Source organism: Rhinolophus sinicus, linkage group LG13, assembly GCF_036562045.2.
Source record: "Rhinolophus sinicus isolate RSC01 linkage group LG13, ASM3656204v1, whole genome shotgun sequence".
Taxonomy (NCBI): domain Eukaryota; kingdom Metazoa; phylum Chordata; class Mammalia; order Chiroptera; family Rhinolophidae; genus Rhinolophus; species Rhinolophus sinicus.
The window spans coordinates 28,781,460-28,808,430 of NC_133762.1; the positions used below are offsets into that span (position 1 = coordinate 28,781,460).

General features: G+C 47.9%; 3 protein-coding genes across 4 annotated transcripts in view; all 3 read right to left on the reverse strand.

Annotated features, from left to right (window-relative positions):
• Positions 1-3: 3 nt before the first annotated feature.
• PIGT (phosphatidylinositol glycan anchor biosynthesis class T) lies at positions 4-9,413 on the reverse strand. Of its 2 annotated transcripts, XM_019749728.2 has the most exons (12): positions 9,175-9,406; positions 8,462-8,639; positions 6,552-6,679; positions 6,173-6,273; positions 5,930-6,016; positions 5,307-5,394; positions 5,101-5,198; positions 4,843-5,008; positions 4,013-4,213; positions 1,582-1,747; positions 1,382-1,465; positions 4-669 (listed from the first exon to the last, which is right to left on the reverse strand). In XM_019749728.2, exons 1-12 carry the CDS (start codon positions 9,359-9,361, stop codon positions 417-419), a joined length of 1,737 nt encoding a protein of 578 aa, XP_019605287.1. In that variant the 5' UTR covers positions 9,362-9,406; the 3' UTR covers positions 4-416. The 2 variants fall into 2 exon arrangements, with proteins under 2 accessions (XP_019605287.1, XP_074173990.1); XM_074317889.1 differs by lacking the exon at positions 4,013-4,213 and having other exon boundaries at positions 9,175-9,413.
• A 5,931-nt stretch (positions 9,414-15,344) lies between these two features.
• On the reverse strand, positions 15,345-17,407 carry DBNDD2 (dysbindin domain containing 2). Its single transcript, XM_074317890.1, has 3 exons — positions 17,269-17,407; positions 16,965-17,102; positions 15,345-16,011 (listed from the first exon to the last, which is right to left on the reverse strand). Exons 1-3 carry the CDS (start codon positions 17,405-17,407, stop codon positions 15,806-15,808), a joined length of 483 nt encoding a protein of 160 aa, XP_074173991.1. The 3' UTR covers positions 15,345-15,805.
• SYS1 (SYS1 golgi trafficking protein) overlaps positions 17,277-26,971 on the reverse strand; it is a 28,796-nt gene continuing 19,101 nt past the window's right edge. Inside the window, exon 3 of the mRNA XM_019749721.2 lies at positions 17,277-17,415. Within this exon, the coding sequence (XP_019605280.1) occupies positions 17,409-17,415 (7 nt within the window). The 3' untranslated portion in view covers positions 17,277-17,408. The remainder of the gene's footprint in view (positions 17,416-26,971) is intronic.

A 26,971-nucleotide genomic window follows, 5' to 3' on the forward strand; every position in this document is an offset into this window, starting at 1 on the left:
AAGAACGCAGGCAGCAGCCACGTTTTATTCCACAACCAGAAAATTCCGTCTACCACACAGCAACAAATTCTTCAGCACACCCGGGTACTAGGCCAGTGCTATCCAACAGAACCTTCTGCAGTGATAGAAACGTTTGTCTGCACTGTCCAATACAGTAGCCCCCAACCACTTTTGGTTACTGAGCACTTGAAATGTGGCTAGTGTAGCCGAAGAAAGGAATTTTTAATTTAATTTAAATTCGAATGCTACGTCTGGCTCGTGGCTACTGTACTGCACACACAGCTCTGGGCCCTGGCCTCGTCCAGTTTGGTTCAAAAGCCAACTCTGGGGACAGCAAGTGGCAGAAGCAGCCTTTGTGGTCCCCACCACCCTTCCCCAGAGGGAAACAGCAACCTCGCCCATGAAGAGGTTGAGTCTCAGAGTGGGGGGACGCCACGGGCGCGCCGGATGAGGTTCGCCAGCCTCTTGGCCAGGCCGCCCGTGCTGGGCTCCTCGATGTGGAAGGTGCGGGTGAGGAGATTGTAGAAGGAGCCATAGCACACGGCCACCACGGTGCAGGTGAGGCAGATGACATTGTATGGCATGCTGAAGTCCGGCGTTGGCAGGCTCACCAGCAGCGGCTCCGTATAGAGTCGCACGAAGTAGCTAGAACTATCGGAGACTGGGAACCTGGGGGTCAGGAAGGAGGGGTGAGGCAGGACCACTGGCCCTCCCCGCCTCACCCCGTCCCCTCTTGGGCTGCATGGGGCCAGTGCTCGCTGGGAAGGACTTTCAAAGTTTTCTTAGCCTCCAAACCTTTTCAACAGAAGACATCTCAGATGAAAGCTCAATACACAAACCTGACAGAAGGAGAGCTGCCTGGTACTAAGGGAGATGAATCGGGCCCTGCCTTCCCTTGGCTGCCTCTCCCTTAGCATTCTGGGTCTCAGCCTAAAGGCCATCTCCTCAGAGAAGCCGTCTTGGATAACACACCAAATTACTCCCAGCACCGCCTCGGACCCACTGCTCTCTAGAACAGAATCTCCCCTCTGGACTACTAGCATTGGCAGGGCAGGGCCGAGTCTGTTTTGCATACTGTTGTAGAGCTGGTGTTCTCTGAAATACATTCAATAAGTGATCAACTAAATAACATTTGTTAAGAGAATTAGTGAGTAAATGGAGGCTATAAATACTGCTCTGCTCACCTACTTATCCTTCTAGAAGCACTTTAGAATCATTTCATAAAGTCTGTATGAATATTATAGACGAGGCGTGGCATTAGGATTGCGTTCAATCTCCGCATTGCTTTGGGAAAGGCAATACCTAGCCCCAGCCCTGCTGCAGGAACCGGACCACCTGTGTCCATGCCTACCCTGAAGAAGGCAGCCGCGGTCACACTTACAGGCTGCTGAAGAGGGGGCTCTCTTCCCAGTCCACGGGTTTGGCTGCCACCATGCTGGGCACGAGGGCGCTGAGGACAGACGGGCTGTAGAGAAGCAGGCAGGTATTCCGTGAGCCGTGTTCCTCACTGGTTCCCCACCCAGGGTTAGCGGCAGACAAGGTGGGTCAGGAGGGTGGGAGCAGCATGGGGGTGGGGCCCACCTGACATAGAAGCCGTGGTTGGGGTCCGGGGTGTACTCTGTCCACTTGAGCAGCGCCCGCTCAAACTGGATGGAGACCTTGCTGACAGAGTTGGCTGGCAGCTGAATCAGCATCTCCAGGAGGTGGGGCTGCAGCCGGTCCTGGGCAGGCTGGTAGTGGATGTAACCTGGAGACGGGCAAGGGGCAAGGGTCACCCATACCTCTTTCCTGAGGTCAGACTAGCTGCATCTCCTGCTCCACCTATTGAGGCCTTGGGGCCTGGATCTGGGTGCCCAGAGATCACAGAAGTCAGGCAAGCTCAGGGAAGGGAGCAAGGTCTCAGAAAAGGGGAAAGAGGTGTCCAGGGCGGCTGTCCCAGGAGCGTTCAAGAGAGGCTATCGAGGGCATGGCGGCCAACTACTGTTTCCCCGAAAATAAGACTTAGCTGGACCATCAGCTCTAATGCGTCTTCTGGAACAAAAATTAAAATAAGACCTGGTCTTATATAAGACCTGGTTTTATAGTATATTATAGGACACGGTATTATATAAGATACGGCATATTATATTAATTATATTAATTATATTATATTATATTATATTATATTATATTATATTATATTATATTATAGCCGGTCTTATATTACAGGAATATAAGTCCGGGTCTTATATTAATTTTTGCTCCACAAGACACCTTAGAGCTGACGGTCCAGCTCAGTCTTACTTTCGGGGACACAAGATAGTCCATGTTCACATCACAGACACTGGGCAGCAGACATCTGGTGTCTGAAGTGATGCAACAGGAAATTCACAGAACCACCTGGAAAGTCTTCCTGCCAAAAATCTGGGACCTGAATCTAATCAAGTCTCTAACACTAACCACCAAACCACAAAATACAGGGGATGGAAGAACATGTTAAACACCGACACACCCAGAATGCAGAACATTCTACACAGCAAAGGACCCAGTTTCTCCAACAAATAGACAAAAAAAAAAAAAAAGGGAACTGTTATAGGTTACAAGAGACTTAAAAGTACCGCACTAATGCAAGATGTTAATAACAGGGGAAGCTGTAGTGGGGCGAGGGAACATATGAGAACTACTGTACTTTCTGCTCAATTTTTCTATAAAGCCTATTACTTAGAAAGAGAAACTTGAGAACGTATCAAGCAAATGTAATGGGAGGACTTTGTTTAGATCCCAATTCAAACAAAAGAATTATAAAAAGTTATTTTTAAGACCACTGGGGAAAACAGGAGTGATAATGATAGGCCATAATTTTTAAACGTCCTCTATCTGTTAGAGATGTTTACTGAAGTATTTAAAGGTGAATTGATGTGATGCTAGGTCTTGTTTTAAGATACTCTAGCAGAAAAATAACCAAACCAAAATAATAATAATAATAATAATAATAATGGAGATGAAAAAAATGATAGAAAGCTGGAGACTGCTGAAGTTGGGAATGGGTACATGGCAGTTGATTATACTCTTCCATTTGGGTGTGTGTTCGAAATTTTCCAGAGCAAAAGGTAAAAAAAAACAAAAAAACCTACAAAGTACATAGGTAGGATGTTCAAAGTAGAGATATTGAAGGTGGTACAGTGGTGTTGGAAATAAGTAAACCTATCAGCCACAGACTTGAAAATATGGGAAACAACAGAAGACTTTAAGTCTGGCTGTAGGACGTGCTATAACCTCTTCCTAAGAAGCCTTTTCTGTAGAATTAGTCTCCCTCCACTGCAGAGAAAAACAAGTGCTTTAGTGCTATGCCTGGCACCTAACAGAAAGCAGGAAATATTAACTCCTCTTTAGAAAAATAATAGAAAATAAAAATAAATTTTAAAAACTACACCTCTTCACCCCTCCCAAGGAAGCAAAAGCCATCTACTCCAGATCTGCTGTCTGGGCTCTGAATACTCTGCTGTTCTTGCCAATTCTTTCTTTACCCAAAAGAGCCTATGACTCATCACAAAAGACTGTGCCCAAGGACACCAGGAAGGAAGGAGTAAGAGGAAAAGGTAGGAAAACTACTGCCCTCCTACGGTGGAAGAGGGTAAAGGGGGTCAAATATACAGTGACAGAAGAACTGATTCTGGGTGGTGAACACAAGATGCAATATAGAGATGATGTACTATAGAACTGTACACTTGAAAGCTTTATAATTTTACTAAGCAATGCCAACCCCCAATAAATTTAATAAAAATTTTTAAAAAAGAAAAGAAATGAAAAATCACCAGTACTATGTGTTTCAATTATTTTTGCTTTATAAATGACTTCCCAGATCTGGCACTGGTGACGCTACCCTTTCCAGTTTTCAAATTATTCCTAACTCTTTCATCCGGAGTAGTTTTTCTAAGGTACGGATTTCAGGAATTACCCTGAGACCTGAGGGCTTGGGGTGGCCCTGGAGGGAGAGTGAGCACAGGGTAGAGGAGGGGTGGCCGGCTCTCACTTGGTTTGTTCTCCTTGCCCTTGGAGGTGATGGTGAGTGTGTGCACATACAGCCGCAGGTACCAGGGCACGGTGTCCAGCAGCAGCACGGGGAAAGCCCGGTACGGGTGGGTGTTGTACAGCAGAGTGCTCAGCTCCCCCTTCTGCAGCCCGTAGCCGCTCACGTATCGCTGGGCATGCAGGAAGGGCACTGGCGGGGCCTCTGTGCAGAGCAAAGTCAGCAGTTACTAACAGGTCCCAAAGGAAAGGGTCTCCCTGCCCGCATGGCCCCGGCCACGTTCACAGTCTCCAGGCCAAGGAGGGGACAGAGAAGAGCTTTGCCACCAGTACTGGGAAACCTGCATTCTGGAGCCAGCTCTGTCCTCCCCAGCCCACAGCGGTGATGACAGAATTACTATTATTTCCTAAGGACTTATAGGTGCCGAGCTCCGTGCCCCTTCCGGCCCAAACCAGGTATTTTCACGATCTTCTGCACTTTCCCTGGATAATACTGAACACAATCACAATTCATTCATTGTTTGATGCCTGTCTCAAACAGCGCACATTGTTTCTCGAATGCAAGGTATCTATCTTCCATCTTCAAAAATATTTGTGGATTAATTGAATGCATGGACAAACTCCTTGTTTTACATTAATTATCTCATCCAATCTGCTAGGTATTACTGTTCCCATTCTCCAGATGAAGCAGAAAGCCTAGGAAGCTGCCCAAGGTCACAGAGCTTTGAAGACGGGGAGTTAGACACAAGCCTGTTAGCTCAGTGACGGGCAGGGTTGTGACTCTTCCCCGAGAGACGACACCTCCATAGACTGCTGTGACCCACCCTCACCCACCGTTCTCCAGGGGTCTCTTCCACTTGAGCTGGATGTTGAGGTTGCGGGAGCTGCTGATCACGGCCATATCAAGCAAGTCGTAGACGGCATAGGTCCTCCGGGTGCCCAGGATGACGTCCTGGTATGTGGTGAGCGGGGGCGGGTTCACTTCCAATGTCTCATTGTCCTGGAGACACAGGGGCAGGGCTGAGGAGCAAGCAGAGAGGCAGGCTGGCCTGGGGGCAGGGGGGCAATGTGCGTGAGTGGAGACCTTGGTACCTGGCTGGAGCTGGTGATGTCCACATAGACTCGGCTCTCTGAAGCCAGGGGGCAGGGCTCCGTGAGAGTTCGCGAGAACATCCGGAAGAGGGACCAGTCTGAGGAGCAGAGAGCAGGGTTGGGCAGGGGCTGGGACCAGGCCTCATCCACAGAAACAGGGCAGGGCTGGCAGTGGGTGGTAGAGATGAGGCGCCGTGGTAGCTTACCTTTCTTCCCCTGCCCTGTGACGAAGGCATCAAACACAACGGACAGGGTCTGCCTCAGCTCCCAGGAGACGCTGGTACAGCGCGCATTCTACCACAGGGGCCAGACAGCAGCAATGAGGACATATCAGCTCCCCCACCACACAGCCTCAGGGACTCCTACCCGGACTCAGTCTCGTCTACTATGTATCTTCCCATCCACTGATTTGCTACCACTCACTACTGAGCACTTGATCCTGTGCCAGCAGTTTTATGTGCATCAGTCAGGTGAACCATCGCCAACAACTGCAGGAACTGCAACTACTATTATTCTCATTTGACAGGTGAGAAACCAGCCTCAGGGAAATGAAATGATTTGCTCAAGGTCATGCCAGCTGGTGAGTGACAAAGGCAGCAACTGCATCCACAGAGCCATTCTGAACCACTGCACTCCATGACAAAGATTTATCGAACACTTGCCAGGCAACCACTCAGTGTCCCTGGTGCACGGCCAGAGCCCCAAGAAATCATCACTATACCCACCACTGAATACTGGCTCAGCCCTTGACAGACACTGGGCCACGAGCTTTACCTGCACTTTCTCTCTGAGCCTCTGGAGGTAACCACCCCTATTCCCCGCGACTTACCCTGCATACAGGGCGGATATGCACTGCCTGGGAGTGGTAGCTCGTGTGGAACAGGCGTTCAGCCTTCAGCAACACCGAGAGGCCTGCCTGGAGGAGGTAGGAAGACACGGAAGGTCAATGCCCTGCACTGCGGGGCAGAGGTTATCTGTGAATGCACCCTGGCTGTCAGGCAGTGAGAGGGCACCTGCCAACTCCAGCCACTCTCTGGGGCACCCACGCACATTCAGACCACTCTGGCCTCACCTTGGAACTGCAGGGCAACAGCTTCTTCCATGGGGTGAGGTTCTCAGTGCAGACGACCTCCCGCGGCAGCACAGCATAGCGCAGGAAATAGTGATCAGTGCCTGAGGGAGCCAGATGGCAGTGACCCCTCCTGCTGGCCATACATCTCTCTGGCACGAGCGCCCTAACAGTCCCAGCTGGGGGCGGCACCCTCTCCACCCCTCGGAAGAAAGAAGGCAATGCAGAGACAGCACAGTCTCAGGAAGCCTTCCCCTGGGGCCTGCACACCCAGGGGACTCATGAGTGGCCCAGCTGAGGAAGGAGGAAGCTGAGCAGCCAGGAGGCAAAGGTTTAGGCAAGACGTAAGAGGAAGAGGGAAGGGGCTCCAGGGGCTTCTCACCATTGGCCAGCCCCAGGGGTTTGAAGGAGGCAGTGGGAGTGACTGTGTTGCTGGAGTCGATGAAGTTGAGAGAGGCGCAGAAGATCCCTGAGAGGATGTTACTGAGCTCCTTCCAAGACTTATCCACACTGGATGGAGACACAAACCCGTCACTGTGCTGGGGCTGCCTCTACTCCCTTCTCAAAGCCTGCAGTTGGCGGCCACACCGTTAGACTGGCCAGTTGATGGAGCTGGAACGCCATCCCTGCTCCTGCTCAGTCTCTTCCTCCTCAGCCCCACAGGTCTCCGCTCAGGTGATTCCTGCTCCTGCTGGGAATGCCCTACTCACTCTTCTCTGCCCACCTTCAAGGAGGCTCCCTCCTCCAGGATGTCTTCCCGGCCCTTCTCAACCACAGCCTCCACCTGTCCTGTTTCCGTTCTGACCATCCAAGCCCCTCACTAGGTCCCTCCTGGGAAATGGCTAGTGGTGGCAGCATCTTGTCCTAAGCATCATTTCTCCTCAAACAGGATGTGAGCAACCTGAGGTCAGGAAGCAAGGCTGGGTCACCTCTGTATGTGTCACAGCACCATGCAATGTGCCCCACATGTCAGGGGCTGACCTCAGCTCACTGATCCACGCTGAGGTGTGCTCCGCTGCGCAAAAGGAAAGTTTCCTGTGAACACCCTGGGCAGGAAAGTAAGTCCTGGTTCTATGTTCAGGGTGGGAAGTCTTCGTCTATAAACGCTCACTGAACAAGGGAAAACAATCATTCTAGGACCCCCTCCCCGCCACACACACAAAAAATCACATGAAATTAGGCATTTTTTCCCTTAGAGAAACATCAAAACCGATTTTCTCTATTAATCACAGAAAGCATAAAACTAGAATTCTAAACATCAACTCCGTATAATAGGCAATTATGAGCTTAGGGGACAGAGTGAGGGCAGCGCAGATGGGAAAAAGGCAAGGGAGCCAGCGTTCAGGCAAGAGAGAAATGCTTGGCAAGTTTGGGGGTCACTGCTTGCTCCTCATTTGATATCACCTTGTGCTGCCCTGGGGGTTTTTGATAATCCTCTGTTCAGAGCTTTCAACTGCTCCCAGCCTCAAACCTTAAGTAAAGATTGTCCTCTGGAAGTCTGAAAGCTCTGCCTAAACCAGAACCATGTTTTATGTGGTGCACAAAACACAGACCCACGTAGCATGTCTTATATTTTTAAATTCCTTGCTGATATTTAATTTGACTATTATCACATTAAAATCCAGACTTCTGAATTACTGACAACAGTGGGCCTCTACTCCCACATGGCGACAATCCACAGGAGATGAGTGGCAGCTGTCCTCTCAAGCTCTCTAGCCTGCCACCGTTCCCACCACTCCCTATTATGCCCTACATATTTTTTTAATCATACTTCTGCTATTTATTTCTCACAGTGGAATTAAGAGAAAATTGTGGTACAACAGCGGTACCTAGGCCCGCCCCCTCCCGAACAAAAGCAATTCCTCTAGCATGGAGACTTGGCATCTTGTAGGGCATTCTAGCTCAACGACGTTTTGTTTGGCCTTTATGGTATTCTTTTTAACTATCATGATTATTATTGTTGTTACTATTGAATGAACGTCTTTTACAAGGTTATCCAGTTTGCCAGTTTTCTACTGCCGCACATCCAAGCATCCATTATTTGTTACCTGCCTCTGTAGAGATATCCATGTGTTACCTCAGGTCTGGAAGTAGTAGGGGAAGGAAGCATATTCAGCAAAATAAAGAATGCCACTCAGTGGTAACATTATTTCTTACTTCCAATGCAGTTTTACCCCCATGAAATTGCTGCCTGCTGGAACTGGTGCCCCCAAAGGCAGTGGCAGGATGACAACAACTTCCCCTGCCACATTCCCTCCATGGCCTGCAACAGGACTCAAAATGGGCACTCACTCAGTGACGGTGTCTTGGAACCAGACCCAGAGCTCTGCACCTGATGGGGCCTGCAGGAAGGGTGGCCCCCAGTATCTAGTCCTCCAGAAGCCTTGCGTGAGTGACAGGTGCAGCTCCCGGAGAGAATACTTGGAGATCAGCTGTCCCAGGGCTTTGGGGAAGAGCCTATAATGAGACACTGGAGAAGGGGGAGCTGGTGAGGGAGGGTTCTCAGCCACCTCAAAGAAGCAGTAGAGCCCAGGCTCTGGCATCAGAGAGATCTGAATTCCAGACCAGACTGTCATTTACCAGCGATGTGATCTTGAAAATGTACCTTTACCTCGCTACACCTCTAATTTTTTTCCTAGTAATCTTTCACAGAACTTAACACTGTGCCTAGCACCCAGTATACATGATAACAGCCAACAGCCACAAATCATCATCAGTGTTGTCAAGAGAGGGCTCTAACTAAAGGTTTAGAGTGGCAGCCTGGAGCTGCGGAAAGAGCACTGGACTTGGCAGTCAGGAGTCGCAGCCCCTCTCCGGACCCTAGTTTCACCAACGGTACAATGAGGTTCTTCAATAACTATCCCATCCTTCCCCCAAGGACCCATTTCGTCCGGCTCCACGCCCACTGGCCAGAACACCACCCAGGCTCCTCCCCCGAGGGTTGTCTCCACCCACTCCCAGCAGGTGCCACAGATATCTTTCTCCGGTCAGTCTCGTCCTCTCACCTTCTTCCTGCAGCAGGTCCGAATCCCAGCGTGTACGGAACTGGAATGTGGCGGCTACGTCTCCAGAAGGCAGCGGGGTGATGACGAGCTCCTCTCTCAGACTGTCGCGTAGGGGCTCTGCATAGCTCCTGCCGCCCGGCCCCAGGAGCAGCAGCGCGAGCACCGCTAGCGGCACGGCTGCCGCCATGCCTGCGGCTGCTTCCGCCTCCCAGCAGTGCCCGCCCCTACGAGGCCGGCCTCCAATAGGAAGAGCGTATGAGAAGAGACTTCCGGTACCGTCCCGGAAACGGGTGCGGTTACCAGAGCAACGGCCTGGCTAGGCCCTTCAGGACTAGTGGGTCTGTGTGGGCGGTGGAAGGGTACGAAGGACGATGGGCGTGTGGTGTAGCTGGAGGCTGGGTTGAGGATCACCCAACTTTGAGGTATTCCCACCGACGAGAAAGTGCTTAGTAATGCCGAGCGGCGCCTCTGTGATAGTTGAAACAGACTAGAAACGGTTAATTACTTTGCGAGGTCACAGGGATTGGCTCCTGCCTCCCTCAGCTTCTAATGTCTCCATGTACTCGGTCCTAAGCCGAGCCAGCTTCTGGTGGAAGAGCTTTCCTGCACACCCCCAAATGACTGGTCCTTTTCTTATGAAAAATTTCAAACAAACATCAAAGGTGAAAGAATGAACACCTGTTACAATGAACAGCTGTTTCCCCATCACCAAGATTCCGCCATTAACATTTTACTGTACTTGCTTTATCACATATCGGTGTATAAATCCCTCCATTCATCTATGTTTTAATGCATTTCAAAGTAAATTGCAGACATAAGTACACTTCCCGCCACATATTTCCCCATGCATTATTATTAACTAGATTTCAACTTTTGTTTACACTTTTCTTTTGGTGTAAAATTTACATACAATGAAATGCACAACTCTGAAGTGCACATTCACTGAGTCTGACAAATGCATATACCTGCGTAAACCAAATTCCTAACTTCCTAAAACCCTAGAAAGTAGCTAATGCCCCCTGCCAGTCAATACCTGCCCGCCCCCCCAAAGGCAACCACTGTTTGGATTTTTCTCCACGAAATAGTTTAATCTATTGTAGAGCTTCATATAAATGAAATGATCGTATAGTATGTAAAATTTTGTGTAAGGTTTCTTTCATGGGAAGAATGTTCTTGAAAATCATGTTCTTGCATTTATCAGCATTTTGTTTCTTGTTACTGCTGTGTAGTATTGCATTGTATGAATATACCATAGTTTATCCATTCTTCTGTTGACGGACACCTAAGCTCTTTGAAGTTTTTGGTGATTATGAACTAGACCTCTGTACAATTTAACTTGCAGACAAATGTTTCTCATTTACCTTGGATAAATATTTAGTAGTCAAAGAGTAGGTGTATGTTTAATTTTATAAGAAACTGCCAGACCTTTCTCCAAAATGTGTCATTTTATACTTGTACCAACAATGTATGAGAGTTCCTGGTCAACATTGGTTTTGAATTTTTTGGAGTTTTTCGTTTTAGCCATGTGGGTATGTATGTAATGGTATCTCATTATGGTTTTACTTTGCGTTTCCCTGGTACTTAATGATGTTGAGCATCTTCTCATGTGTTTATCCGCCATTTATGTATTTTCTTTTGTGAAGCGTCTGTTAAAAACTTTTTGCACACTGCCCTCTTTTTCACTGGCTGCTTGGCCTTTTTATTATTGAGTTGTAGGAGTTCCAATGTTAAATTCCTGCTTTAGTTTTCCCAGCTACCCTATGGGGAACACATTTATGAAGAATTTTGCACACTGTGTCTTGGTAAAACTCACAACCATACTTCTATGAAGAGCCAAATTTAGTGTCAGGAAGGTCTGCCAAGATATACCCCAGCCAGGGATGAAGTGTCAAAAAGGTGTTTTTATTTCACTATGACTTCATTCTACTTATATCCAGTATTCCTGTCCCACTAGACAGGGAGTAGAAGGACAGCCGTGAGTTTAGATGTCAGATAGATATGGGTTCAAATCCCCACATCAGCCTTTAATCCATATGAGCGTGAGCAACCTAAGTGTCACTTTTCCTCTTCTATAAAATGGATAAACCTACTTTCAGGGTTGTTGAAAGGATTAAAAGTTTTGTACATGTAGGATCTGGAATGTAATAAGTGCTTAATAATATTTACTAACGTTTACTCAACTCTTTAAGGTAGGTACTATTATTTCCACTTTACAGATGAGAAAACCGAGGTACAGAAAACTCAGATAATTGCCTAAGATCACAGTGAGTGATGGAGCCAAGACTAGAGGCCACACGAGCCATGTCAAAAAAAAAAAAATGTGGGGCTGGCTCATTGGCTCAGATGGTTGGAGCACCTGGCTCCTAAGGCCAAGGTCGCAGGTTCAATTCCCGCATGGGCCAGTGAGCTGCACCCTCTACAGCTAAGATTGTGAACAACAGCTGGGCTGCTGTGGGCTGCTGTGGGCTGCTGTGAGCAGACTAGTGACCAACTGCCTCAGCTGGGGGGAGTGCAAGGCTCATAACACCAGCATGGGCCAGGGAGCTGTGTCCTACACAACTAGACTGAGAATGGCTTGAACCGGAGTGGAGTGAACCAGGGGGGGTGAAAGAAGGAGGGGAAAGTAGCTGCACCATTATGATTATTTTGTATTTCTGCATGTTCTTTCCTTTTGAAATTGCCTGTCCTCATCATTCAAGGCCCAGCCACCTGCAGAGAAGACTTAGCTTCCCCCTCTGGCGTGCTACCGTCCTCGGTGCATTTCTGCTATGGCCCACATTATACTTCCATTATCCTTGGCCACATCTGTTCCTGGAAGAGTTCTTGGTCACCTTAGTATTTCTGTTGCCCAAGCAAGGAGGCCAGCATATAGTAGGTGCTCGGTAATGTTTGAACGAACAAACAGACATTATAGCAGTTCCACGTTGTCGCCACACTGCCATGCTATTCACAGTACCGAGTTCTGTGCACTCCGAGGGACCCCTACAGCGTGAGCCTCCTAGAGAATCTTCCCCTGGGTTGTGGTCCCTCCTGTGTCCTCCACAGTACAGGATTCTGCAGAATGAGTTCGTCTTCTTCCCTCCTCTCCAGAGTCTATGACAAGTCTATACAACAGACAGAAGAAGCCACATGGTGGCCTGGAGACTGAAAGCTGGGCTGCTTTCCTTGGAGTTGGCACCAAATCCTCCTCCCATCTCCAAGGGCACTGTGTTGCCTCAAAAAACAGACAGCTGGAGCTGCTGGCTCTGAAGGCCAGCCAAGCCCCTGTGGTTTGGCAGAAGAAGAGGTCATTGTCCAACCAGGAAGTGGTCCTGGGGTCTCAGCTGACCCTAGACTTTTCCAGGCAGGGCTGGGACTCATAATAGCTGAACTGAAGGCTCCCCATAGGCTCACAAACAATTCTACCTCTCCAGAGGCTGTGGATTCCTCTCCCCAGGCGGCTCCCTGCCCCAAACCCCACAGATCCTAGCGTCGCATGCCTGTGGTACTAAGAGGTTTATTGACATGCTGACAGGAATCAAGCTAGTCTAGTTTCCCATCACTCACCTTCAAGGAAAGTGAAGTAACCTCGGAGTTGAGAACCCCCGCAAAGCAGAGCTGCAGAGTTCATGGGCTGCAGCCCAGAAGGCTCAGCCACAGTCAGGAGGTTGAGCCTTGCTACTAAAGGGAAAAGGCACAAGAGGACAGAGACCGTGTGTGCATCAAAGTCATAAGCAATCCAGAAAAACTGCACAATTGAACATGACACTGGGCCCTGGCCCAGCTTAGAGGATGAGCTCAACTTGAACAGAGGCTTTTAGACAAAGGAGCACAAAACTCCCATGAGTCTCTCCCTAGCGCTTAGGAACTGTCACTTACAATGGCTTCCTGCGGGAGTGAAAGCAGGATGGGACTATCGGAAGACTGCAGCCCTGTCACTCAGCTGGATGGCACAAAGAGCTTTGGAATTTAGGATGAAGGGCTCTGATTCCATCCGTGGCGTCTGATGTAGGAAGGGAGGTGGAATGATTCATTTTTTTCTAATGGGAGAAAATGACTTCAATACTTCATGTTCCTCAAGGCTGGGTCCTAGAACCCCTCCTCTTTCTCCTCTCTCCCTGGGCAAGCTCATTCACACCCATGGCTTCATTGACCACTTATACATTGAAAACTCACACATTTATTTTCCAGCCCAATCCTCTCACCTAAATCCCACACTCGTGAGTCCAAGTACCTACTCAACATGTCCTCTTGGAGATCTCAAACTCATCACATCCAAAACCAATTTATGACCGTCCCAAACCTGATTCTCTCCTAAACTCCCCATCTGGGTAAAGCACCCTCCGAATCATCCTACTGCAAAAGGCAGAAGCGGTGGTGCTCCTCACCCCTTCCTTTCTCACACCCACCTATCAAACCTTTTGGACTTTGCCTCCTAAATCTCTCTTCATTCCTTCCAGTTTTCTACAGCCCCACTGCCTCCACCCTAGTCCATTCCCTCTTATCTAGATGGCTGCAATCTCCTGGTTTCCCGACACCCACTGCAGTCCCCTCCAATCACACTCCACAAGGAGGCCTTCCAGCCATTCTTCCCCTAGGTTACTCCTACTCATCCTTCAGCTCTCAGCAAATGCCATTTCCTCAAGGGAAACACTCCGTCACGTCTCTGAATAGCGCTGTTTCCTAGCACTAGTCATAGTTGCCGTTTTACATGTGGCCCCCACTGGAGTCTCAACTCCGTAAAGCAGGCCTTGTTGCCACTGCTACATTCCCAAGGCCGTGCTCAGTGTCTCATGTTCAACACTGACATCTAATGTTTACTGAATGAATGTCATTACTTATACCGTGCCTCAACCCAGTTAAACTGATCACCACAATCTTCTGGGCCACTGTTACCTCTTCATGGATTATGGTGTCCTATGTCTGTCCTGACCCTGTCCTTCCTCCAGTATATTCTCTACACTGCAGCCAGAATTATCTTTTCAACAGGCAAATTCACCCATTTGTGATCTTTCAATACTCCCATTAAAGTTCAAATTCATGAACGTGGCCTCTAACGTGTAATCTGCTAGTTACCTATCCAAAGACTATCGTCCTCTTGTTCCTTAGTAACATAACCCTGATTACAGCAGCGTGCCCTACGAAAGGACCCTCCCAGCCTCCCCAGTAACCAGCGTGTTGGAGAGGTTTGCAAGGTCGTACAGAAATCAGATGCGTTGGTAATTCAGTGACTTGAGGGTTCTTTCCAAAGGCCAGAATTTCCTTTCTCCCAGATAACGCTGTGTCCTCATGTCTGCGAAACGTCCATAAAGGAAACATTTCTTGTGCTTGGCCAATGAGATGAAAGTGGATGGTACTGGTTGGAACTTCCAAGAATGTTTCTTGACGTGGGAATAGACAGCTGGGTGTGCTTTGCCCATCCCCAATTTCTTCTGCTTTCTGCCAGTTTCAAGGACATGATGGCAGGGGCTTCATCAGCTATCTTAGACATGAACTAGCAATAAGAACTCGAGACATGTGCCTGGGATGGCTGAGCAAAACGAGCCCACTAGGACCCTGATTCCCACTAACTATGGAGCGGCTCTGGAGCCCTGTACTTTGGACTTCTTTTATATGAAGACATAAGTGTATATCCTAAGGCACTGAGAGTTTGCGAACAGCCAAACCGAAAGTTGATACAGGCTTCTAAGTATTTCATGACTTGACCTCTGTCAGTCTTACCTCTCCCTTCATCTTCTTCTCAAATTCAACAGTTCAGCCACGCTGAGTGTTTTTAAGTTCCTCCAGGCTATTTTTCTCCGTTGAAAGTCTTCCCAAGCTGCTCTTTCTGCCTGGGTTACAACCCCCACTTAGCTAACTCCTACTCACTCCTACTCACGCTCTGGATCTCAATTTAAAAATCAGCTCTTCAGCAACCGTACAGGCTAAGATGCCCCTACTTTCTGACACCAGAGCAGTACCTTGTCATGCTACGTGTTACACTGTGAAGTGTGGTATTCACTCGCTCTCCTCCTCCACCTTCTTATTCCAACTATATGCCAAAGTCCCAGCACAGGTGTTCAGTGAGCATTTCTTCAGTAAAAGGTATAGATGAGTGAGGGGAATATGGTGTTGATTAGAGAGCTAATTAGAGAACTGAGGAAATAGAGTGGGTTTGATATCTTTGCAATGTGAAAAAATGAAGTGGAATGGCTGGTATATTATTTGTTTATTATTTACACCGTGCCCTGTTCCAAAAAAGGATGTAAGGACAGGATGGCGGAGTACCACCTCACTTGAGTGCTAAGGAGTTCACATCCATTTAGAGACACTGGTGTAGGAGAGACGCTGTTAGAAGGCTGCAGGGTAGCTTGGGGGAGGAAGGAGTGCTAAGAAAAGCAGTGGCATCACGTCCTACCTCATCTCCATCTCCTTGCTTGCAAGCTCTACCTCAGGAGTAAGCCAAAAACTGGTGGCAGGGTTGCAGCGGGCCAAGGTTAGCAGGAAAGCTGGAGAGGGTTAATCCCCAGGGAGGCACACCACCCCGCCATCCTTTCCTCCCGGTGGTGCCTACTACAAGGAGAGTCTGGTCTTCTCTGAAGGGCCCTGGCTGGGCCTAGGGTCTCAAATGGAGAATAGCCAGCTCTGTCAGTCCATAGGTGGGGGCCCACTGCTAGCTGCAGGCTCCAGGCTCTGCCCCACCATCACTCCCACCCTCCTCCTCATCAGACTGTGCCAAGGGCGTGTCTGCTCCGCCGTCACTGGGATTTGGGCTGTGCAGGTTGGTGGAAGAGTCAGAAGACAAGGAGGAAATGCGGGATGTGGTCCTGTCTGGTATGTGCACTGGCAGGCTCCGCCCCTCTGGATGGTCGTCCAGTCCTGCCCAGAGAGAAGAGCTGGTCAGGGTCACAAACAGGGCTTCAGAGGACTCTCAGATATGATCTGGCCGGGAGAAACCAAAGCCCAGACAGGGTCAGGGACTTGTCCAGAGTCACTCAGCCAGTCCAGCGAAGAGCCAGGTCTTCTGACTCCTAGTTCCTTCTACTTCTGGGATCATGTGTGGGCTCCAGAGTGAGGTCAGTCAATGCAAGAGCGCGAGTTCTACCTGTCACTTACTTGCTACTGAGTAGCTTTGGGTAAGTCACTTTCCCTCTCAAGAACTCTTCTCCTCCTCTGTAAAAAGATGGGCTACCTACATTCCAGAAGGGTTTTGAGGATAAAAATCTAAGAATGCTTATAAAATGTCTGGCACATAGTAGGCTATCAATAGCAGCAGTTTTAAATAAGTGAGTATCTTTTGTAAGTTAAACATACAGGCTTTGGAGTAACAGTCAGGATTTGAACCCAGCTTTGCCCCTTTCTGGCTATGTGACAACTTCTCTAACTTCCTTCTTTGTAAATGGAGATAATACCACCTGCCCTAATAGGACATTGTAAGACTTGAGGTAATGTATGTAAAGTATTTTAGCACAGTATTAGAAACCTAACAAAGTGCTCAATAAATATTATTAAGATGACTAATACTGCTTACCTTACCTAATGTAAATATTACATTTTCATGTTATTTTAATTACATTAATTTCACAAATGTAAAATTAGCAAAGGCTCAGGGGGTTGGGCATTCCTAGAACCTTGGATTGGGGATCTGTAACCCAGTTCCCCTCAGGGTCAACTTCCTTAAAATCAGAACAAACAGCTGTTTCATTGGTGGCAACGCCCCCTTCCAGCCCCCACAGCTATACTTCCCCAGCCCAGCCTTGCAGCCTCACTTCAGAGCCCCGACATCCGGCCCTGGCTAACTGGTGCCCAAGTCCCAGCAGCGGGGCGCGTACCAGCCTTCTGGGGGGTTGGTGGAGGATCTTCGCAAGGCAAGAACACGTCTGCTCCGTCCTGATCCCCAAGGTCAATAAGTTCCACTTGCTCCAGTGCGTCCACATTCACTTCCATGGATGAGATACTACCTATGGGGGCTGCAGATCAAGAAGGGGGCAAGTCAGGAGGACCCAGGCGGTAGGATGGTCAGCGACGTGTCAGGTCCAGAGACAGAAGTTCAGAGGGCCGGGAAAATAAGAGAGGAGGGGGCCCTACAAGACGTCCTCCCTATCCTAGTCCCTCTCCCCAGGTCTTAGAACTTACGTCTCTGCGACTCGAGATGCAGGTGGGACAAGGGGAAGACAAACTCTGTCTCTGGCTGTAAAATGTCCTCAAAGAATTTCTGCCGCTCCCGCAGGCGGAGCTGCTGGCGCTCCAGGGCTGCCCGAGGATTTGGGTCCATGTCAGCTCCTGGAGGGTGGAAGAGCAAGCTATGAAGTTGAGAGGGGATGCAGGGGGGAGAGGGGGTTGGGCTTGGGGAGTCCCACTGCAGCCAGCATCCCAGCAGTGGGGCCTCTGGTTCCAACCCAGACACTTCTGGACTTGGCTTTCTCCTTCCCCTTCCCTGAAACAAAGTCCATTACCACAAACTTCAAGTCTCATGCAGAGGCGGGGCTTACCCTAGCTCCACAAAGGGGATGCCAGTTCCAGGCACAGCAAGAGAGGCTCCTCTGTATTCAGGGGACAGACGCAGCCAATGGCCAAATCTCAGAATCATGCCCTCTGAGAGGGGTTGGAGGGACTGATCTGGCCCAGAAAGGGGAGGCACTTTTCCCACTTTATGGACCTGGCATCTCCTCAGAAGGCCAGGGAGGGGGATGGGACAGAGATCTCAAGGTGGATGGAATGTCTTCTTCCTCTAGGACTGCAACTCCAGTTCCTGCCGGTTCTTCAGAACCCAGACAAAAGCTAGAGCTCTCTCTCTCTCTCTCTCTCCACACACATACTGGCATCACCATCACCCCCACCCACTGCAAACCCTGCTCTGAAGCTACAGACCTGACTTCCAGAGTTAGTTTTGTTCCTAAGGAAATCATCTTTCTAGCCTCAGTCTCCCCATCAGAAAATGCCATAGTCATCCTACCTGCCTCAAACACAAGACACTGCTCTGTAAAATGTGAAGCTCTGATACCTGTGCTATTCAGAGAACCATCCAGTCTCTTCTCTGTACTCCCACAGCTCTCTATTTGAGCTCCTCTCTTCTGACATATCTCACTGTCTTATCTCCCCACTAGTCAGTGAGTAGTCATTGGAAGGGCAGGTCCTGGGTCCAATTCAAACCAGGCCCCCAGTGCTAAGAGCTTTCCAGAACACTAGAGCTCTGGGCCTTCCCAGGCCCTGTATTCACTCGCATAAGCTCAGCCTCCTTCCAGGCACTGGGCTCTGAGCCCATCACCGGAGGCCAGGGAGTAACTAACTCGAGGACCAGATCCTCCTCCTCTGTAGACTGCCTTTCCCTCCACATGTGGGTGGACTCGAGACCCTGGCCAGCTCCACAGGCGCTGGGGCGGGCCGCGAGGGACCCAAACCCAAGTGGGTCTGGCAGGGCCACAGAACCGTTGGGAGATTCTGTGGCCACCGGCTGGTGGCGGCGGAGGAAGGAGGCGCTGACGCCGACTCCTGGGAAAGGCTCTGAGAGCTGTGGCCCAGGTCACAACGCTAAAAATACCCAGGCCCCTGGGGCTGTCTGGTCCTGCAGCGGTTGGGGGAGGGCGAGAGAGTGGGTAAGGGGAGTGACAGGGACCAGGGGCTCCGGGACGTCCCCTCTCCTTTCCCTTCCCCCAACCCCATCAATCTCACAAGATTGAAAGAGCTACCCCCTGGGGGCCGCGAAGCCGAGTGCCAGAGAGAGGAAGGGAGTTGTTTACGCGACTAAAGGTGCTGGGGAGAGGGGTTAAGAGATTCGGGGGCAGAAGGCTTCCAGGAGCCCAGCGGAGGACCAGTGAAATGGAGAGCACCCTCTCTTTCTGCCCCACCCGCACTGGAGTCAGTGAGAGCGAAAGAATTCCCTAAAAAGGGACACGCCGCGTCCGCGGGGGAAGGGAGGGGAGGCGACAGAGGCCCCTCCGACCCGACTGTCCCCGCCCCACACCAGCCCGCCCCACACCAGCCCTCCCCGCAGCACCTGCGCCCGCCGCCACCGCGGAGCCCCTACCTGCCGCGCCCGCGGACCCGCTGACTCAATCTGTCCGCTCAGGCGAGACGGCGGCGGGGGCGTGGGAGCAAACCGCGCCGGCCGGGGTGGGGCTGCGCCGCTGGGTCTCCCCCGGGACGCACGGGCCCTGGGAGCCGGGAACGAGGAAGAGGCGGGAGGCGGAAGTGGGGGAGGGGTGGCGGCGGGCACACGCGCTCGCCTCTTGTCCGGCGACTGGGGGGAGCCCCTTCGGGCGCGACAGCTCATACTTCAGAGCGGCCGAAAAGTTCCCGGCTCGCATCCTTCCTCCTCGCGCCCAGCCGGCCTCCTCCGCGCTCTCCCCGCCGCCGCCGCCGCCCGCACGCTCGGTTCCGCACGCTCGGCTCCACTAGCCGCACCCCGCCCGCGGGCGCAGACCCGCTGCAGGAACACGCGCGGGTTCCCGGCCACGCACACTTGCTGCTCCGGGACAACCCCGACACAACGAGCACGCACCCGCACCCCGACACCCTCGCACACTGATGCGCGCACATCTCGAGAGGGCGCATGCCGGGGAAGAGAGGCTGGGGACCGCCGGAGGGGGAGGGCACCGACCCCGTACCTCCTGTCAAGACAGGTGCACTGCGGCGGAGCACCCCCTAACCCTGGGACTCACCCGGCGGCCTCTGGTTCCTGGCTCCGGGACTGGACAGAGCCACCGCCCAGCCTTTCCAGCGCACTGGGCGGGGTGGGCGCCGGGACGGGGCGGGTCAGGGCTGGAGGGGTGGGCCGCTGCGCCGCACCCCCACACACCCGCGAGAAGCCAACTCCTACAGGGTGCTCAGATAGGCGCAGCATGCCGGGGCTGGCGGGGGTGGAGGGGAGAGGCGCCAACTGCGGGCCAATAGGGGAAACGCTTGCCCCCTCGCAGCACCTCCTGGCTCAGACCTGTGCTGGAAGTGTCTAATCTAGTTGCTGCCGGCCCAAGACTGTGCCCATTCTCTTTCTTCTCCTCTGGTACTCCTAGCTCCAGGGGGTGGGGGTGGGGGGACAGAGGTGGGAGGAGGTGTCTGTCGGAGATGCTTCAGCCGTGCAGGTCACTCAATCCTCCTCCAGCAAGTCAAGAATAGGACTCATCATGGGCACCTGCCTGTCCTTCGCTGCCCACATTCAAATACATCTCCATTTCCTGTCGATTCTTTTTCCTCAATGTCCTTCCAATCTACCATCCCTCTCCGTTTCCACCACCATCTCTCCCCTGGCTCCTACAGCAGCCTTCTATTAATATATGGTTGTCCTGTCCTCATTCCATTCCCCACGCAGCAGTCAGTCATCATTTCAGAACGCAAGTCTGATGTGCCACCCCCGGCTTAAATCCCTCCATTGTTAGAATAAAATCTAGGCCTGCTATTTGAGCCGAGTCTTGAAGAAATGAGTTCAACAAGCAGAGATGAGGGGGAAGGGCATGTGCAAAGGGATGGAGGAGTGAAAAGTCATGACAGGTTCAGGTTTCCCTGTCAGGGGACCAGCACTGTACAAATAAATACCTAAAGCACAGCCTCTTGTATTGTTATTGGGATCTCAAAACAACTCTGTGAGATAAATACAGCAAACCGCTTTCCCACTATTTTACAAGCAAGGAAACTAGTTTACTGGAAGCAACAAGTGCAGTGGTTGAAAGCACAGGCGTGGCAGTCAGACCCTCTTGGGTTGTAAACCTAGCTCTGCATCTAGTCAGCTATGTAAAACACTTAATTTCTCTGATCCTGGATTTCCTTGCCTATTAGGTAGGAATCGTTAATTCCTACCTCTTATGAGATACCAGAAAATAAGACCTAGCTATACAATCAGCTCTAATGTGTCTTTTGGAGCAAAAAGTAATATAAGACCCGGTATTAAATACCCAGTCTTATATAAGACTCGGTATTATATTATATTATATTATATTATATTATATTATATTATATTATATTATATTATATTATATATTATATTATAAGACCCGGTCTTATTGTAAAATAAGATCGGGTCTTATATTAATTTTTGCTTCAAAAGATGCATTAGAGCTGATTGTCTGACTAAGTCTTATTTCCGGGAAAACACAGTAATTCACATAAAATGCTTAGTACAGGACTTGGACACTTTGGAGATGCTCAATAAACATTAGCTGTTCTGATTGTAATGGATTCTGAGAAAAGGAGTAAACTGCTTTCTTCCATGAAGTTCTGAAATTATAGGAAGTACTCTCTAATAGTTAATACTTCTACAGAGCTGTCACTCTTATAAGTACTTTGCATATATTAACTCTTAATCCTCTTAACAGTCCTGTGAGGTAAGTACTATTATTTCCACTTTACAAATGTAGAAACGAAGATGCAGAGAGGTAAAAGGACTTGTCCAAGACAATACAGCACGTAACTGATGGAGCTGGAATTCGAACCCAGGTAGGCTGCTTCCAGAGACTGTCTGTGCTTGTAATCCCTACTCCCAGCCTGTTCCCCTTTTATCTTGTTTCAGTTTTTATCTTCCAACTAATGTTTTGTCAGTTTGATTCCTATTTCTTATTAATGGATGGAGTACATACTTGGTTTCATTTGCCAGCACAAAGGAATGAGGCCAAGCCATTGTACAGTGGATGAGAACTCCGATCCCAAAGTTACCTCCCCCTTTTTCAGGCTTATCTCTAGGAACAGGACTCCATGGATTATTTTGAATTGTCTCCAAGATAGTGACAGATCAGGAACCTCTGTCCCTTCACTTTGCGAGATATTTACCAGATGAAAAGGTAGAGAGAGGAAAAGAATCCGAGCTAGAAATAATTCTGGGGGCTGTGCTGGAAGGGTGTCAGCCAAGAGAAAGACCCAGGCAGCAGATCCAGAAATGGATGGCAAAAGGTCTTGAAAGGAACAATGACAAAATACATGGCTTAGACTTCTGACTTCCACCTAAGATGCAGAAAGCTAAGGAGAGTATCATTACCACATGAATAATTTTTTTTAATTGTTAGGCAATCTATAGAATTATAACTTTTGTTGAACCCATCAGAGAGCTGAGGTTGCAGAGCAATAAATTAACCTGAATTCCAAAGAAAGACAGGAGCCTCCAAGAAGAAATGGGATGCAGGCACTGGCATACTTGTGAAGCAGGAGGAAGACGAGGAATCCACACAAGCAGGTAAGAGTTAAGCTATAGTTTTTAACTGAATTGCTAAAGGCCCAGTGTGTCTAGTGTGAGAGTATAGAATCTGTGGAAGTCACAGACAATAAAAGTAATCATAGAAACAATAAAATCCAACCCTCGTTCAACTCCTGACAAGATTGACTCAATCCTCCACATTAATGGCTTAAGGAGAGATATAACAATTTCCAAACATAAATAATATTGTCCTCAGTCTCTACTGTTCTACATATTATGTCCAGAAATCAATAAAAAAATAACAAAAAGCAACTTTACAAAACCAAAAACCAAAAAGTCCTACTGTCAAGAGACAAAGTAAGCAACAGAACCAGACTCAGGACCCAGATAAGCCCCTTGAGTTACCTGACACAGAATTTAAAACAACTACAACAATATGTGAAAGGCCGTATTGGAAAATAAGGACACTATGCATAAACAGAAGGAGCATTTTAGCAGAGATAGAGACTATAAAAAAGAGTCATATGTAACATGCTAGAAATTTTTAAAAACATGTAACAGAAATGAAGAATGCCTTTGGCAGCCTCATCAGTAAACTCAACACAGCTGAGGAAAGACTCAGTGAACTTGAAGATAGGTCAGCAGACACTACCCAAACTGAAACAGGATGAGAAAAAAGAGTGAAACAAAATGAAACAAAAAAACCAGAACAGAACATCCAAGAGCTAACATATGTGTAATTTGAATGCCAGAAGTAGAAGAGATACAGATAGAAACACACTCACACGTGCACACACACATGCACAAATATGATCTATCATATTCAAACTGTTGAAAACCATAGATAAAGAGAATATCATGAAGGCATCTAGAGGAGAAAGACAAACTACCTACAGAAGAACAAAGAAGAATTATAGCAGATTTCTCATCAGAGACGTTATATGACCAAAAGACAATAGAATGGTATCTTTAAAATGCTGAAAGTGAAAACTGTCAACCCAGAATTCTATCTAGCAAAATATCTTTCAAACATGAAGAGATACAAACACTTTTTCAGATGAACAAAAACAGAAAATTCATTACCAGCAGATCAGCACTATAAGAAATGGTAAAATGGGTACAAGACTAATGGGGGGGGGGGATCACTGTAAATTATATAAATGCCTAACCATTATGCTGTACACCTGAAACTAATATAAAATAATATTGAATGTCAACTGTAATTGAAAAACAAAAGAAAAATAAATGGTAAAGGAAGTTCCGGAGGCATAAAAAATACGATACCAAAGAGAAACCTGGATCTACATATAGAAATGAAGCTCTCTGGAAATGGATGGAATAAAGGTAAATATAAGACATTTTTCTGTTTTTAATCACCTTAAAAGATAATTGACTGTCTAAAACAAAGGAATAGCAATACGCTGTGGGTTTATAGCATACATAAAAGGAAAATGTATGATACCAGTAATAACAATAGTAAAAATTATAGGATGAAGAATTAGAAATATACTGTTAAATGGTCCTTATGCTATATAAGAAGTGATATAATATAATAAAAGATTTACTGTGATTAATTAAACATATATATTATAAGTGCAAGAGCAACTACTAAAAGAAATGTTAAGAGGTATAAATAACAAGCCAAGAGTAGAGATAAAATGGAATCATAAAAATATTGGGAGGTATCCTCCTGGGTCTCTTTGTGTTCAATGTGACTTGTTGAGTATGTCAAGATTGCAAGGCCCTGACTTCTCTTTCATCTGGGCCCTTGTTCAGGATTGTGAATATAGCTGGCAATTTTGAGAGGTGAGATCACATCGCACAAAGGCAGGCTTGCTTACTGCTTGCTATAAAAGTGCTGGGCCAGGTTTCTCAGCCATAACACAAACCCACTGTGCATCTGAGACCACTGTTATCACCTGTGGGACTTAGAGCTGAGGGAACCAACACAAAACTATGCTGATGTTCATGTTGCTTGGTGTGCTAGGAGTAATAAATTGTCTTGATTGAATGCAGTAAGTCTCACTGTCTACTTTTGGTACCATGAGGTTAAGGTTTTTCCCTGACAAAACACAATTAATCCGAGTAAGGGAGAAAAAGAGGAAGACAACAGAAAACACATAGTATGATGGAATATTTTAATCCAACTGTATCAACAACCAATTAAAAGACAGATTAGTAGACTGGGGCGGGGGGAAAGCAAGAGTCAATAATACGATATCTACAAGAAACCCCATTTAACTATAAAGAAATACATGAGTTAAAAGTATGTGGATGGGGCCGGCCCAGTGGCTCAGGCCCAGTGGTTGGAGCTCCTTGCTCCTAACTCCAAAGGCTGCGGGTTCGATTCCCACATGGGCCAGTGGGCTCTCAACCACAAGGTTGCCGGTTCAACTCCTTGAGTCCCACAAGGGATGGGGGGGCAGCGCCCCCTGCAACTAGCAACTAGCAACGGCAACTGGACCTGGGGCTGAGCTGGGCCCTCCACAACTAAGACTGAAAGGACAACAACTTGACTTGGAAAAAAAAAAAAAAAAGTCCTGGAAGTACACACTGTTCCCCAATAAAGTCCTGTTCCCCTTCCCCATTAAAAGAAAATAAAGAAGTACATGGATGGAATAAGATATACCACACAAACACTAATCAAAGCAAACTGGAGTGGCAGTATTAATATCAGAAAAAGTAGATTTTAAAAGGATTATTACCAGGGATGAAGAAGGACATTACATAACGATAAAGGTTCAATTCACTAAAAAACTTAACAATCATAAATGTATATACATCTAATAATAGAGCTTCAAAAATATATGAAATGAAAACCAACAGACCTTTAAAATAAGAGAAAAATCTATAATTCAGGTAGAGAATGCAACACTTTTTTCTCAGTAATCAATAACAAGCTCTAGACAGGAAAAGAGCTAAGGATATAGAAAATCTGAACACTATCAACTAACGTTCTGCTTGACATTTTATAACACTTCACCCAACAACAGCAAAATAAACATTCTTTTCAACTGCAAATAAAACATTCACCAAGATATATCTATCATATTCTGGGCCATAAAACAAACCTCAATAAATTTAGAAGAATTTAAATCATACAAAATATGTTTCATGACTATAAAGGAACTAAAATATAAATAATAACAGAAAGATATCTGGAAAACAACCCAATACTTGGAAATAAAACACAACACTTCAAAATAACCCATGAGTCAAGGAAATCAGAAAAAGATCTTGAATTGAATGAAACTGAAATGCAGCAGCCACCCAAAGCACTCCCCATGTTCCTTACTTTCTGTTTACTCAGACCTTTGTGTAGTCCTCTCCAATGCTATTGTCAAGGTGACTCTATATGACCAATAAGACTTGGCAGAAATGATGGTATATTGCTTCTAAAATTAGGATTTCCAAAAGAAAGGAGCACAGCTTCCATCTTGGGTGTGTGTTCTCTCTATTGTTTGGATCCGTTATTCTGCAGGGAGCAATCTAGTACATTGTCAACAGCCCCACAGAGAGGCCCACGTGGCAAGGAACTGAAGATTCCAGCCAACAACCAGGGAACAGAGCCCTGCAGCAACCTCCTGCGTGAGCATGGAAATAAGTTCACGGCCCTAGGAGAGCCTGGAGACGATGCAGCCTTGGCCAGCAGCTTGACTGCAACCTCGTGAGAGACTGAGGCAGAACCACTCAGCTGGAGCATTCCTGGGCTCCTGATGCTCAGACCCTCTGAAATAAAGAAATACCTCCTGTTTTAAACCACTAAATTTGGGGATAATTTGCTATGCAGCAAGAGATAACATATATAGAGATTTGGGTACTGGGGTAGAGTGTTACTGTCACAACTCCCTAAAATATGGGAGTGGCGTTAAGTAATGGACAATACATTTTGAGAAGAGTGGAGTGAAAGTGCCTTGACAAAGCTGTTACTAGAAGCCTCCGGCTTTGGATAGGCTGCAGTCAGGGTAAATACTACTGGAATCTGGGGGAAGATGAATTCTTCATGTTATGTTGTGGCACAAAGTTCAGCAACCCTGTTGCCTGTAGTTACATGGAAAGGACAACGACTTGACTTGGGGGAAAAAAAACGTGCCTAATGAGTTTGGTGATCTAGCTAAGGATATTTCCAGTGTTCAAGTGGTCTCTCCTTGCTGCTTATAGTAAAATGCAAGAGGAGAGACAGAAACTAAAGCAGCAGTTCTCAAATGAGAGGTATGTTGCCTCCTGGGGGACATTTGGCAATGTCTGGAGACATTTTTGGTTGTCAAAACCGGAGAGGTTGTTACTGGCTTCATAGTTAGTAGAGGCCAAGGATACTTAAGTATCCTACGATGCACAAGACAGACCCCTCTCCCCACCACCGCCTCCCCCCACATCAGAGAATTATCCTGGTGGTAGCCAGTTAGCTCAGCTGGTTAGAGTGTGGTGCTGGTAGCACCAAGGTTGCCGGTTCGATTGCCGCATGGGCCACTGTGAGCTGCGCCCTCCTTAAAAAAAAAAAAGAGAGAGAGAGAAAAGAAATGGTATCAGGTGCCTCAATTTAAAAAAAAAAAAAAATTATCCTGCCCAAAATGTCAATAGTGCTGAGGTTGAGAAACCCTGAGCTAAAAGGAAGAACTGTTAAGTTTGAAGGATTCAGGACTTGATGGCAGAAAATTCTCAACCTCTCCAAATGGCAAATGATGGTAAAACTAAGAAATGGTTTCCTAATAAAGCAGC

What these genes read in the sequence shown, in the direction of transcription:
- PIGT (XM_019749728.2), bottom strand. Translation starts at nt 9,361, where the DNA reads ATGGCGGCAGCCGTGCCGCTAGCGGTGCTCGCGCTGCTGCTCCTGGGG. An exon ending in TGTTGCCCTGCAGTTCCAAG is followed by an intron (nt 6,017 to 6,172) that starts GTGAGGCCAGAG and finishes TACCTCCTCCAG; the next exon opens with GCAGGCCTCTCGGTGTTGCT. An exon ending in ACATCACCAGCTCCAGCCAG is followed by an intron (nt 5,009 to 5,100) that starts GTACCAAGGTCT and finishes CTGTGTCTCCAG; the next exon opens with GACAATGAGACATTGGAAGT.
- DBNDD2 (XM_074317890.1), bottom strand. Translation starts at nt 17,407, where the DNA reads ATGGACCCAAATCCTCGGGCAGCCCTGGAGCGCCAGCAGCTCCGCCTG. An exon ending in GCATCTCGAGTCGCAGAGAC is followed by an intron (nt 17,103 to 17,268) that starts GTAAGTTCTAAG and finishes CTTGATCTGCAG; the next exon opens with CCCCCATAGGTAGTATCTCA. An exon ending in ACCAACCCCCCAGAAGGCTG is followed by an intron (nt 16,012 to 16,964) that starts GTACGCGCCCCG and finishes CTCTCTGGGCAG; the next exon opens with GACTGGACGACCATCCAGAG.